This window comes from Ptychodera flava, chromosome 19, assembly GCF_041260155.1.
Source record: "Ptychodera flava strain L36383 chromosome 19, AS_Pfla_20210202, whole genome shotgun sequence".
Classification (NCBI taxonomy): Eukaryota; Metazoa; Hemichordata; class Enteropneusta; family Ptychoderidae; genus Ptychodera; species Ptychodera flava.
This window is the reverse complement of record NC_091946.1, coordinates 20,481,635-20,495,538: the sequence shown is the minus strand read 5'-3', so window position 1 is coordinate 20,495,538 and position 13,904 is coordinate 20,481,635. Positions and strand designations below refer to the sequence as shown.

At 36.3% G+C, this 13,904-nt stretch overlaps 1 protein-coding gene across 1 annotated transcript in view; it reads right to left on the bottom strand.

Annotated features, from left to right (window-relative positions):
- LOC139118851 (ATP-binding cassette sub-family C member 5-like) overlaps positions 1-12,561 on the bottom strand; it is a 33,484-nt gene extending 20,923 nt beyond the window's left edge. The window contains exons 1-8 of the mRNA XM_070682363.1: positions 12,526-12,561; positions 9,743-10,068; positions 8,873-9,031; positions 4,205-4,352; positions 3,671-3,901; positions 1,970-2,143; positions 1,460-1,607; positions 11-159 (exon numbers count right to left, since the gene is read on the bottom strand). Of these exons, the coding sequence (XP_070538464.1) occupies positions 11-159; positions 1,460-1,607; positions 1,970-2,143; positions 3,671-3,901; positions 4,205-4,352; positions 8,873-9,031; positions 9,743-10,038 (1,305 nt within the window). The 5' untranslated portion in view covers positions 10,039-10,068; positions 12,526-12,561. The remainder of the gene's footprint in view (positions 1-10; positions 160-1,459; positions 1,608-1,969; positions 2,144-3,670; positions 3,902-4,204; positions 4,353-8,872; positions 9,032-9,742; positions 10,069-12,525) is intronic.
- Positions 12,562-13,904: the final 1,343 nt, after the last annotated feature.

Here is a 13,904-nt window from a genome sequence, read left to right as displayed (position 1 = left end):
TGCAACGTACCGTGGCAGCTGTGAGATCATTTCCTGTTGCAATATGAACCACAAACGTTAAAACAATGGCAGCTCCCTGAATTATTGGGTTCCAAGATATATTCACACTTTGGGCAAATCCGGCGAATTGCAGAAGTTTCTTCTCTCTTCGCCTGATTCCTAGATAAAGTTCGATACATTCAATGCCTCATTATAAATTAATCACCATGCATGAATTACTCGCCGTGAATATATTCTAAAATGCGCGACTTCGGGAGACCAACTATTATCTCTTTGGTCAATATGTGAAAGGAAAATGCATTTTAATATACGTGTTTCCTTTTCCAAAGTTTCCGACATATTTGCAAACTTTATATACTATGCAACTGCAGATATCTTACCCTTTCGCAGAAACAAACACTCAAGTTATATCAATTCTAATTATCAAAGAATATCAAATTATCACACCACATGACGCAAACACTCTGACAAAAAGGACACGTCCTTGAAATAAATGTTTGATCCGTAAATCGGTCAACAGAATCACACAGGTGTCACTGATATGTTCATCAAATGGAATTAACACGATTGGAACTAATTTGGGAAAATGGATGAGAGTAATTATTAGGAAAATGTAACGAATCGAAAATTTTACAGCTGAAATTTTAAAAACTGATAGAATAGTGTAAAATTTGAAATATTGTTCTCATCGAACAAAACAACGAAAACACAACGATTATTGCATACCTCTTTCATCGGATTCATTTTCATGGAAAAAAGTTCATTTTTGTGTAAATGTACTAAAGAAATGAGACAAAATGCTTAAAATTTCTCTACTTAACGACTTTTGAGTCAGGGCACTTTTAAAATGCCCCTGACTTTTTCGTGAATTTAAGGCTTCATAAACATTAAATTGAGTCAGGGCACATTTTAAATGACCCTGACTGACTTAACTGTAAATCAATCGAAAAGCTTCATTTTGGTCGAGGAAAAGTGACAAACTGAGATTATTACTGGTGTTTCAGTAATGAAGAAACTACAGACAAACTGTCATATTTTCATTCAAATATGGATATTGTTCAAATGTTTTTAACAATATTGCATAAGTAACTTTCATGCACTGATTCTGACTCATAACATTTCAACAGAATCGTAAATTTTGAATAAAATTTTGAAATGGTAAGCAAATATGATGTAATATTAGACAGATTTCTAAAATTCTTGAGAAATGTTGCCAATCCAATTATCCCAATTTAGTTCCAATCGTGTTAAATGGAATTGAGATTGGATATCCCAATGACGAAGCTTGTTAATTCATTAAATTTGCTCAACCAACTAGCCAATCATTCTCAAACATGTTAGCTTTCATGAAATGGTCACATTTCTCACACCCCTGATTATTTTTTCGCATGTACAAACTCAATCGCCGTTGTAAACCATAAGCATCTCTGACATTCTTAATAAAAAAAATCAATCTCACCTGCCATCTTCTTTGCAAATGGTTTTTCCCACGCATACATCTTGATGAGTTTGATATATGTAATCATTTCGTTCACCATGCGTACTCTGGTATCGGTAATTCTGACAGTTTTCACACGTAAGGAGCCAAGCAGTTTTGAAAATAGAATCTGTTGGACAAATGGTTGCAGTTTTCTGCTTACGACCTTCAAACACCATAAATTATTGGTCGATGGGGAAGAAACATCGCGTCAAACGCATTTTCCGGGAAGGGCTAATTGTGCAAACAATGGCGCTGCGCAGTAAATGTGAAAAGTAGTTGTTGTGTGTGGAAGATCACATCGCAAATGATGTTTTTCTTCTTAAAATAACTATTTGTATCATTATCTTCTCAGAAAATAACGAGTCTTACAGGGTACTGACCTTAAAACTATCGATATGATATTATTTATATTTAAAAACATGACCGCTTTTTCGCCCAAAAGATAATTAACAAACGTTCAAGGACCTAAAGCATGAAATGAGCAATTACCTGAAGCGGCAAAATAAGGAAAAATAGAGCGCTCCCGAGTAAAGCCGCCGGGCCTAGTATGTAGGCCGTATACGTTGCTGTCAGGAGCATGATAAAAGGTCCATTGACCGCTAGATGTATCCTTAAGCATGCCTCAAACACGCGATGACCGTCGTTGGTGAACAAATTTATTATCTATTGTAAAAAAAACAGATTGTACTATTATCAAGCAAGATTCTTCAAGTGTGACTTCTCTTGATTGAAACCAAAAACTAGAAAGGTTTTATAACATTCCTTTAGTGACTGGCAGGTTGAACGTGCATAAAGAAGATGATGAGGTCCACTGCAAGACACATAACACAGGTTTGAACATTGTGGATAGCGCAGTAGCATAATGAAAACAAAGAGATGTGCAAATCGATGAAAGTAGCAGACTCCTGGTTTGCCATTTTCGTTGCTTAGGTTTGAAAAGTAAACAAGCAAGGATATACATTATTTACAGAGATAATAAAACACTTTCTTTGTGCAGCAATAGGGTCGTCGTAACTGGGCATTCTATATTGTGTGCTTGCTTTATCTACAACTGACAGTTCAAAAAATTTTACACCTTTAAGAAGAAGTTCATATTACAAACATAAATAAACGTTTTATCGAAACACAAAGCTTGGGACTGTTCTGACAATCATAACGTTACACGATTGGAACTAATTTGGGATAATTCGATCTTCATATTTTTTAAATTTCTCAAAAGTGTTAGGTACCACATAGCTGTGTGCTGTAATTATGGCAAACTACTCATAAAAACAAATGTAGAACTTACAAAAGCAGATGAGCTTTGCACGTTTAATCGACCTTACTTCACCATCTAATTATCCCAAATTATTTCCAATCGTATTCGGACGATCAAAACATTATGTATCACAGCGAAAGTACGCCATTCACAAAAGATAAAACGTTTGGTATAATATCATCATTGTACGAGAATAATATTCATCGTATATTTAGAATGAGCACAATCATGATGCTCATTAACTATTCCCAAGATACGTAATAGAGTATGACTTGTTCTTTACATGAACAGGGTCGCTCTTTTTATTGCTTGTTTTGATGAATTCTCTTTATATGGAAGGTTGTTTGTGTTGTTTGACAACTTTAAACACGCCGAAATACTTGTCAACTGTACTGGGACAACATTTAAGATTCATTGTAACATCATTGTAACTGAACAGACACTGTTACTTCAGGTTGGGACCTCATGCTGGCTTTTGTGATGAAATCTTTATTGGCGGCGCCGTTCATATAGACAAGAATAGCAGCTTTCCCACACAGTTTGGCAACGCTTATTTTTCAAAGGAAAGCAAGTCGGAATGGGAAAACTTGTTTAGAGATTGCAAACGAATCACCTGTTTGCATTCAGCCAGGGGGTCAATTTTTGACATAATTGAAGTTATGCATCGACATTATTTTGTACACCGAGAGGGTTTTGAAAGTGATTCTGTGTATTTTTGATATCAAAACAAGGTAAAGAAGGGTGACTTTGTACCTTTTATATCCCAATACGGTATGAAATTCAAATCATATTCTGCATATAAACATATTTTAAACTCAGACTCATCAGAACCATTAGATCTGAGTTTGTAAGACGGTCATCTTCGTAAAGTATGCATCAATCATATTTCAACAAATGCAGCAAGATCTGTGTATTCAAAATAATGTACTCACCTCTCCAATGGCTTTTCCTTGGAGGTTTCGAAATTTTAGTACCTTCTGGTAGACAAGTGTGACGATAGCACATCTCAATCTCACAGCATTTGTCGTTTGTATGAGAGTGGAGGCAGATAGTGCTAATGACTTCATCGTCTCTGAGATAACAAGAGCACAGGTCAGTCCTATACCATATAGCAAATTGGACTCGCTGCCTTGGACGTAGGCGAGCAAGTGACGCAATAAAACCTGTATGAGAATATAAAAATAATATTGTAATTATTTGACCACATTGCGCTGTGAATTACAGAGATTGAAACAATATATATATATATATATATATATATATATATATATATATATATATATATATATATATATATATATAAAATTAGAATGATGTCTATGTTATTTATACTGAGTACTGTTAGCAAACATACCTTAGCATACGGCGCTACCTCATCACACCATTCGAAGTTAAAATTCCTTATTTAACCATATGAAAGTGTTTTTTTATGTGAGCTATCAGTTAGCTTTAAACGCCATACTTACAGTATTGAAGAAAGAACCGAGAGAGTAAGACCACATACAAATGATAGCAATGATGGCTCTGCATCTGGTGAACTTTACAAACACTGACGTAAGAGATGCTGTCTCGTTTCCTTTCTTCAGCACTTCATCCTTCCACATTTCTTCCAGCCTGAATACGGCGAGACGTGAAATAGTTGCAGCATTCATCAAAGCAGCAATTGTTTTATGTTCACATGAAATGCTTTCATCACTTTCCATGTGTAATGCTATGATTGGACTAAGTTCACAGTCTTTGAACTGTTGCACAGATTTGTGCTAAACCCTTTGTGCACAACAAATGGTAGTAAATATCTCCACGAAAATCTATCAAATCTCGGACTTGTCATTACTGAAACCCTAATATCATTTTGTCGTGAACTTTTACTAGTCAGCATTTTTAGGGTTCTTCTTTAATCTTGTTTTTGTTTGTCTTTCGCTGTTCATTGATGAAGACTGGAAACTTCAAGAATGTGAAATTGGCCAACATCAGGATAAATTTACGGCTGGGTATTTTTTATATTTTCCAGACATGTGAAGAGGTGAAAGGGTATGTCATTTAGATAGAACCCTTTAGCAATGAAGTTGGCTGAGACGTTCAGATGACCATTTTCCATTGGTTAACTGCACGATTTTCCGAAATGCAGTCAGAGATCAAACATAAGTCGTTTGGCATCGGTCTTTTATCATTTCATTACAGTTTGATAAACTCAGTCACATTCCGGCAAGAGATTACGACAATTTTGCAAGATAAGTCAATAAAACATATTGATACATATTGGACCCATCAATGTTTTCTACAAGAAGGGCAGTGCGGTCCTACCAGAGAAATTTGACATTTTTTTCAAGGCCATCTTAAATTCCCACCCACAGACTACATGTGTGAAGTACCCAAGGGTGGACGTACATGGAGGCTACATGTAGATAATTTTAGCCTTCATATCTTTTAAAATTAAAACAACGATTTGATATCGACACTGCCTGGCGTTTTGTGTCGACCAACTCTCCTGTCCCACAATACGATTTGATATCGATTTCTCCCTGTTGCCCCGCACCCTCGCCCTCCGGTGGAAAGCATTTAAATGTGCATAATGACAAACTTTCTGATATCAGCGAAAGTGATTTGCTATTACCTTTATATGAATTATATATCAAATTACCAGGCTGCAAGGTTTTACTCTACATCAATGTATGAAGAATATTATTGCAGTTCATGGTTAAGTTCAAATAGATATTGCTATACTAATTCATCGGATTGAAAATAATAATCTTAATAATAATCTTTATTCCGAAGCACTATAGGCCACCGGCCCTTAGTACAATAATAACCAATTACACAGAAAAACTAGTGAGGTCAGGGGTTCACCTTAAAGAACAAAACGGTGAACTTTGAACTTAACATCATGCAATATCATACAAAAAGTACCAACAAGAAATTTAGACACATTCCTATTCATTCATAGAGGAAGCCCTCTTTTGAAAAGCATAAAACAGATATCGAGCACAGTTTCTGATGATGTCTGGCTTTGTGTTATTCATGAGTGCAATAAATTTATACTGTGACACAGGTTGTTGCGTGTAAAAACTAGGAATGTACTGAGTTCTAAGGTCATTATACAGTGGACAAACAAAAAGAAAATGGAATTCGTCTTCAACAGCATCAAAACATACTGGACATTTTCTCTCATTGAACTGTAAACCAAGGTGTCTACCCTTCTCTACCATCAACGAGTGAGCGGAAACTCTAAATTTGAACAGTGTCAAGCGGAAAATGGATTTCATTTCAATCTTAAGATATTGTTCAGCAACTAAACTTGTTTTAAATAATTTATAATTACTCAATTTAGTATACGAATTTATTTCGTCACTCCAATTTTGGAAGTCAATATCTAAGCAACGTTGACGAAAGCTATTAACAAATAAAAGTTCATTTCCAACCCCTTGATTATACCATGCTTCAGCAAACCCGTATGAAAATAGAATTGCTTTCACATGCTTTACCCAACACTCCTTATTTGAATCAGCTAATTTACGTTGGAGATGATAGCAATGAAAAACATAACGATTTGTGTTCATCTTTAAAATTCTTAACCAGTATTTGATAACTCTAGTTAAACGGATAGCTCTCAAAGTTGAACGACCCATTTCTCCTCTTATCGAAGCATGAATATATAATGACTGTGATGAAAGCAAAAATTACAAAACTTAATGTGAACATTTTCTATTGCTGGCGCTTCAATATAACCCCATATCTCACAACCGTAATGTAGAATTGGTAGAATTTTTGTATCAAATAACTTAAAACATAAATTTAAGGGTACATGACCTAATTTCTTTACATTTATCATCAGAGCATGGAGAGCTTTTGTTGCCTGATCGGCTAGCTGTTCCACAGCTCTTGACCAAATACCTCTTGATGAGAGCTTTAAACCAAGATATACATAGTATGGAACGGTTTCAACGACACAACTTCCATAAACCATTTTTCGTAACTTCTAAGTATACCACCGTTCCTGAAAACTACAACTTTGGTCTTACTTAGATTAACCCTTAATTTATATTATCACAATAAGACTTTAATTTTGAGAGTAGTCTCTGTTATCCAATAGCGTTATAAGATAGTAAAACAAGATCATCGGCAAATAATAAATAGAAAAGTTTGATAAGACCAATTGAACACCCAACGTCATCACCCAAAATATGATCTGCACGGAGTTAATTATGTAATCATTGATGAAGAAAGAAAACAGAAAAGGAGACAGGATCAACCTTGTTTCACACCGACAGGACAATCGAAAAAATCTGTTAAACCAGAGGGGTTAAAACGCTTGCCTTCACTTCTTGATACATAGAATGTAGTATACGATACATGTTCCCTGTAATACCGGCATTGCCAAGTTTGAAAAACATTGCTATTCTATTTACTCTGTCAAACGCTTTTTCAAAATCTACAAAAGCACAATAAAAACGCCCCCTCTTAGTTGTTAAATATTTTTGTATGAGTGTGTTAATTATAAAAATGTTGTCTATTGTACAGTACCCAGCTCTGAAACCTGCTTGTTCTTCCTTGTATATTGACATGTCGCATCCCATTTACAAAGCCTATTGTACAACATTCTAGCAAAATTTTGCCTGTTACAGAGAGTAAAGAAATACCACGATAATTACAAGCTGAATCACGTGCCCCCTTTTTGAATATTGGAAAAATAATGCCTTCCCTCCAAGCCCTCGGAAATTTTCCTGAACTGAAAATGCCATTGAAAAGAATACAAAGTAAATTACACAATTCATCACAACAACACTTAAAAAACTCTGGTGGAATACCATCAGAACCGGGTGACTTTCCTGACTTCAAACTTTTAATACTTTTCATCACCTCCTCAATGGTAAACGGTGAATTTAAAATATCATTATACTGGTCCATTGAAACTGATCCAAAATTACCCCAGTTAAAATTGTCAACAGTGATATCAAATGGTCCCACAATTCAGTATACTCTGAGTTTTCATAAAGGTCATTGGGTGGATTAAACAAAGATTGAAGTATTCCAACCATTCAGATGAATTAATTGATTTAGGAATGGATACTCTAGATGTACGCATAAAACTCCAGAATTTTTTACTATCATTGTTTTGGCTGCAATCACAAAATCTGTAATTCTCTTTTGTCTAAAACTTTCCTTTTTCTTAATAACACTTGTTTATACTCTTTCTTTTGTATCTTTAAATTGATGAGGTCCTGTGCAAGTCTGGTATGCCGAAATTTTCTCAGAGAAGTTTGCAGCTTTGCTTGTTCTAATTTACATTCGTTATCAAACCAACCATTCTGATTTTTATTGTGTGAAGTGTTACCTGACTGCAACCTTGGCGGTAATAGTGCATAGAAAAGGTCATTGAACTTTGTTACCGCCCCATCTATATTTGTATGATCTAGATCGCAATAAATTTCTCGAAATTGAAATCATAATGACCAGACAGAAAATTTGTCTTGAAAGCAGTGCCCATTTCATCTGTAAATGTGTATCTCGAATATTGTTGCATTTTCTGTTGTTCATCATCAGCACTTCCGCCATTGTCTGTGTGTACCTTTGTTTTTAGTACTGCCTCTAGTGGCATATGGTCGGATTCTATTCTGCAACCAACATTTAAGTCTTCAATATCATTGAAAATATCTCGTGAAACTAAAATATAATCTACAACACTAGCGCCATTGTGGGTTATACACGTAAAATTTCCATCTTTATCGGAAGATTTGCGGCCATTTACAATTCGAAAAGACACCGCTTTACACAAGCTAAGTAAATTGTACCCGTACTCATTTGATTCCTTGTCACAATTACAACGATTACCGATATTAAAATCAACGCTATAGTATTCACCAACTGGTACATACATTCCAGTGTCATTGTCAATAAAATCGTTTAACTCTGCAGTGCGGGCGTTAAAATCGCCCATTAACATAAATTTAGCATTTGAATATTTCGGATTGAAAATTACATCCTTTGTGACATCATTACATGATATTATATTTCTATAAGAAACAGCCACCACAAAACTGGTGAGCATGCTTAGCTTGATCTCGAACGTTACACTTAATTAATCTCTGACAGAGCAAAAATAAAATGCTTGCTGCATAGACAGCATTTGTCATTACCTTCGGGCGTTATATTCTGCAGAGTCAGTCTCTCCGCAAACCCAGAGATCCTCCTGATTCAAGCCATGACGGTAAGCTTTCTTTATAAGCGGTGTCAGCCAGGTTAAGTAAAGAAAGGAAAGAAGTCCTAACTCTTTTGCCGGGAAATGATTCTTATTGCTGTCGAAATAGAGGAAAAGAATTTAGAGAGGCGACAAAACGCAGATTCTAGCACTAAATTAAGAATAACCTTTGGACTTTTTAAAGGTATTTGCATACATAAATTAATTCTTTCAGCTAAAGGTGAAGAATATAATCTTTAAGCATACTACCTTACGCTGAGTAGAGAATAGTTAGTCGCCTTATACAATACATACTTAGTCTTGTCAATATCAGTGATTTTTGTTGCGTCATCCCCCAGATTATCAGTGAAAATAGTGTTACTGAGTATTACTGATAATATTATTTATACCAATTATTAAGCACCATGGCTCCAGATGTTTTCGTTGATTGTGAATTCCTTGCATTGTGAAAACTATAAAATAGTAGCAATAATGTGCCCCCTCCAGGGCCCATCTTCATTGTCAATGCTCTACCGATCCTCACTTACATATTTTCAATCCTAAAACCTAAATGCTCGGAAAATACCGTAAACTACCGTACTCTACTACTAACTGGCGTATACCTAGAGAACTAACTCTGACCAAACTTTAATATCGTTTAAGATTGTATGTAATATGATTATTTCCTTTTCTTGAAGAAAAACAATAATAATTTTCCACCAGACGAAAACGGATTCATAAAGGTCTATTTGTCTTAAAATAGCGGACAATTGGATATCACCTATTTGCCGAATCAAATCAAATCAAATCAAATCAAATCAAATCAAACCTTTTCTTCCTGCGGATTGGTTTCAATTGTTTCCATGCCCTGTGTCGTGAATGGAATCGCTGTTCTAATTTTTGCTCTTCAAAATCTGACAGACGATGTTGGTGGCGAGGACGCGTTGACAAATCGAAATCATGACACTGAAGGGCCTCAGCAAAAGAGTAAGTCCTCGCAAACTCGTGCTCTTCATTGGATACGTCGCCTTCAGTTGTCATTCGCTTTTGCACCGCATGATCGCTACAGGCCTGTACAGGGTCGTCGTCCACACAATCACCACGAGCTTTCATTGAGTCAGTCATAACTGATTCGCACAGCGGGTTATCGTCATTCTGAAAGTATATTGCAACAATAATTATTCACAACAAACATTTTGTGACCTGTAAACAATTTGCTTGTAATATTAATTAATATTAATTACATAGCGTGACACAATTGCAATTTCTTTAATGGGTGAGGGTTTAGATAATTTCTAGTTTGACTCAATAAATAATTCTGTGCCATTAAGTTCATTTTTTCGGAAGTCAATCGATTTGAATTGGACTTTGCGCTGGCGATAACGATCACAAAAAAGATCAGAATCGCTCGTTTCTTGTTTTGTTGTCACTGAATAAGACACCCTTACTCGATTAAACGTCAATTTGTGAAAATGCAGAAGTCAAAATGTGACTGTACAACATACATAAATTAATCTCTTTGCGAGAGGAGACTTCTTTGCAATACTCTTATCACGCACTAAGTAGTGAATGGTAAATTCGACAAATGATACACTGCATGATTCACCAAAAAAAGTAAATCCACAAAAATAAATGTGGACCATTTGATATCCTGGGGGGGCTTGGAAGATTTGGGGAAAAAAAAGATGCCAGGTGGAGTTGCTCGAAAAAAAAATCTGGCTCTAGGTGGCTGATGGAAAAAAAATTATGGACCATTGCGACTCGGAAAAAAAAATCTTGGCAATTGTTCGATGCACACTGCAGCATCAATAAAAATCAAGCAGTAGCTCTAGAGTTTTATAAAGCATAAACCATTTCAAGCTTGAGGAACAATAACTGAATATGAACAATTGTACAGTATACATGACCTTCTGATTAGAGGAAGTATGCTGAAATTGAAATTGCTCACCAGTGTTTTCCAGAAATGTGTAAATCTGAATGTAAGGATTTTGTCAAAATACCACAAGAAGAGAGACAGCCTGCAAACATTTTACTATTATCGTTTGCGCATAGAAAACTCATAACAATGAAAACATGCGTAGAGACTCAATCCAATGCGTAATATTATTACACATTGGATCGACTCTCTACACATTTTTTCATTGTTATGAGTTTTCTATATACGCATGTTTTATTCGTAAATGCGAACACTGTTATAGTGAATTATCTTACCAATGTTTTTCTTAACAAAAGCGAATGTGTTTTGATTAGAATTGAATGAGTTTGATGGTTTTGGGGAAACTACTATGTGGTAATGAAGAATGGGAAATGGGCAATGAAATGAGCAGACAGCAGGTGATTTAAGATTAAATGTTACATCTTCACTGCAAATAAAACCATAAGTGACAGTGTGTCATAAATAATACAAACAAAACAAAATCATGTTTGTTTGTTTTGTTGTATGTGAGCCACGTCTAAGACACACACAAAAGTACTGTTTCAGTCAGTAAATGTCACCTCAGATGCCACCAGAGAAAACCATTTCCACTCCAAAATTTCATTTTTCGCCTTGCGAGAGGGGGGACACCCCCCTCTCGCGCTCTCCCCCCCCTCGTTCGCTACGCTCACTCGCCACTCAGTCGCTTCGCTCCCTCGCAGTCCACCCGTCTACTTTCTTAAATTACCCGGCTACTTTCAATGTAAGGACAACAATAACAAGTAAATGCCATAAATGTACATGATTTTACAAATATGTTTTTGTAAAGTGAATCAAAAATGTACATGTATTTACATAACTTCATTTAGTTTCTTGAATATAGTCTGTGTGCGATAGAACAGCATCTTGTTACTGGGTGTGAAAAACCAAGCAAGCAAACATTGCACCGAATTTGGTAAAAAAAAAATATATCTCGAAGAAGGAAAGTGAAAAAAAAAAGTTGCCAGCATATGCCCTGTAGAAAAAAAATAATTCATGGTGAAGCACGTGGGAAAAAAAATAATGGCTCTCCACCAATCTTCCAAGCCCCCCCCCCCCCAGGATATCAAATGGTCCACCCCTAAATGAAATTAAACTAGCACAATTATGTCATGCCATATCTTAAATCAAACGAGCACTATACATGACAACTGACAGTTCTGTTCAACTCTTGGTATGACTGCTGTTCTGCACACAAGGGCAAGAAAGGGGTTCGCCTACTAGGCTTGTTACGAGCTAAGTCCGACATGGCCACCCTACATATGGACAGAAATGTCGCCCATTAATGTGACTGAATACTCTGTGTTATATAATACGTCATTGTATGGAGAAATCGACTGGCTTCCCTCTGAATCTGATGCAATGTCCACTGTGCAGACATAGAGGTTGGTGACATGCGTTGACTGAAATTTGGGGTCCAAAGTGTATATTAGAGTTCGATCACCTTCCTCTATGATCTGTACATGAGTATTGACTGCCTGCACTGATTTGATTCTGTATTGTCCAGACTATCCGAGACAGATTGACGACAAACCTCGTTTTGTTAGCCACCATCAACGAACAACCCGTTTCTTAAAATTGAGGGTACCCTACCTAATAAAACTAGCTTTGCGTAAGCACAAGACCGCATTATAGTGGGACTAAATGTAGCCACCTACCTTCGATGTCTGTAGCCTTGCAAAACGTTCGACCGAACTACCACGAAGCGTAAGCATAGCCTTCGGGACAAAGGTCAGTCAATCTGGGTCACTGACACCATTTAAATATTAGATATGTCTTCACACACAGTTCGAGTTTCCGCTATGCATGGGCAGTCGATTCGGAACTCCTCAGCGTCTATCACCTACTGTCGTCCTATCTGTCAGTCTCACTGTGTCTCTGTCAGCCTTTATGCATTACATGGTTTACAGGTCTAAGTGTCTACATTTTACTTCAATTGATGTCCCTTGGTTTTTTTGTTGGACATCTCCTCACAAAATGCACCTTGCCCTAATTCTGATGAAAAATTTACCGACCTTCAAACCTGTTTATCCTGCTGCCATCATAAATTACGACCATAAACCTACTTCAGGGCGAACACAAAACTGCTTCAGTGGTACAGAATGTTTACCTGTATCATTTGCAGTCTCTCATATGATAAACAGCCCAGAGTGAAAATTAGGAAGTTTTAGACATTCATCACAATCTGTCTCCCTCAGCCAATTGATTGGAATTTAAATACGCTCAAAAGGTATAACAAGAATATTTGCCAAGTCCATGCACAAAAGCAGTCATTTCGAAGTTAAGGGCACTTTGAAATCCAATCTGCAGAATTTCAGACTTTGTCGTGTTATTGAATAATGAATTTCCTATACATACATACATACATACATACATACATACATACATACATACATACATACATACATACATACATACATACAAATATAAATGAAAGACTGACAAAGGGAAAATTAATTACGGTCGTTGCATATGTTAAACATAAGTTTATTCATGTCGTCTCCAACAAACCAGAAGAAACCAGAGCAAGCCAATGCAAAGCAAAGGAATATTTTTTGATTCGCCAGAAGTATGATCCCAGAGTCCATCACCCCGCAGTTTACGTCTATCTATCAAATGAAATGATAAACTTCTTCATCAGACTTTGTTATGCTATGAAAAATCAAAACAGCTTGGAATGATGTTTCCAAGCGGGTTCGAACTCATAACGCACGGTACCCAGTCAACTAGAGAATCAGAGAAGCCAAAGACAAAACCGCTTGGCCAAATCCCCACTCTAGAAAGAGTGGTTCCATAACCGAGCTAACATGTAACAATTTTTCTGACTTCGACCCCCACACGCTGTAGAGTTCGTGAAGCACTCACGCTCGTACGCTCACTATCACACATCGCACACAAACTTTATCGAAGCGAAGCAATGAATTAAATTGAGCGAAAGGGCCTCGGGACCAATTCTGTCCACCACCAGTCAACCAACTTTCTAAAACAGTAACGACTTATACTTTGTAGTGTTTTTTTTTTATTTTCAACCCTTTGA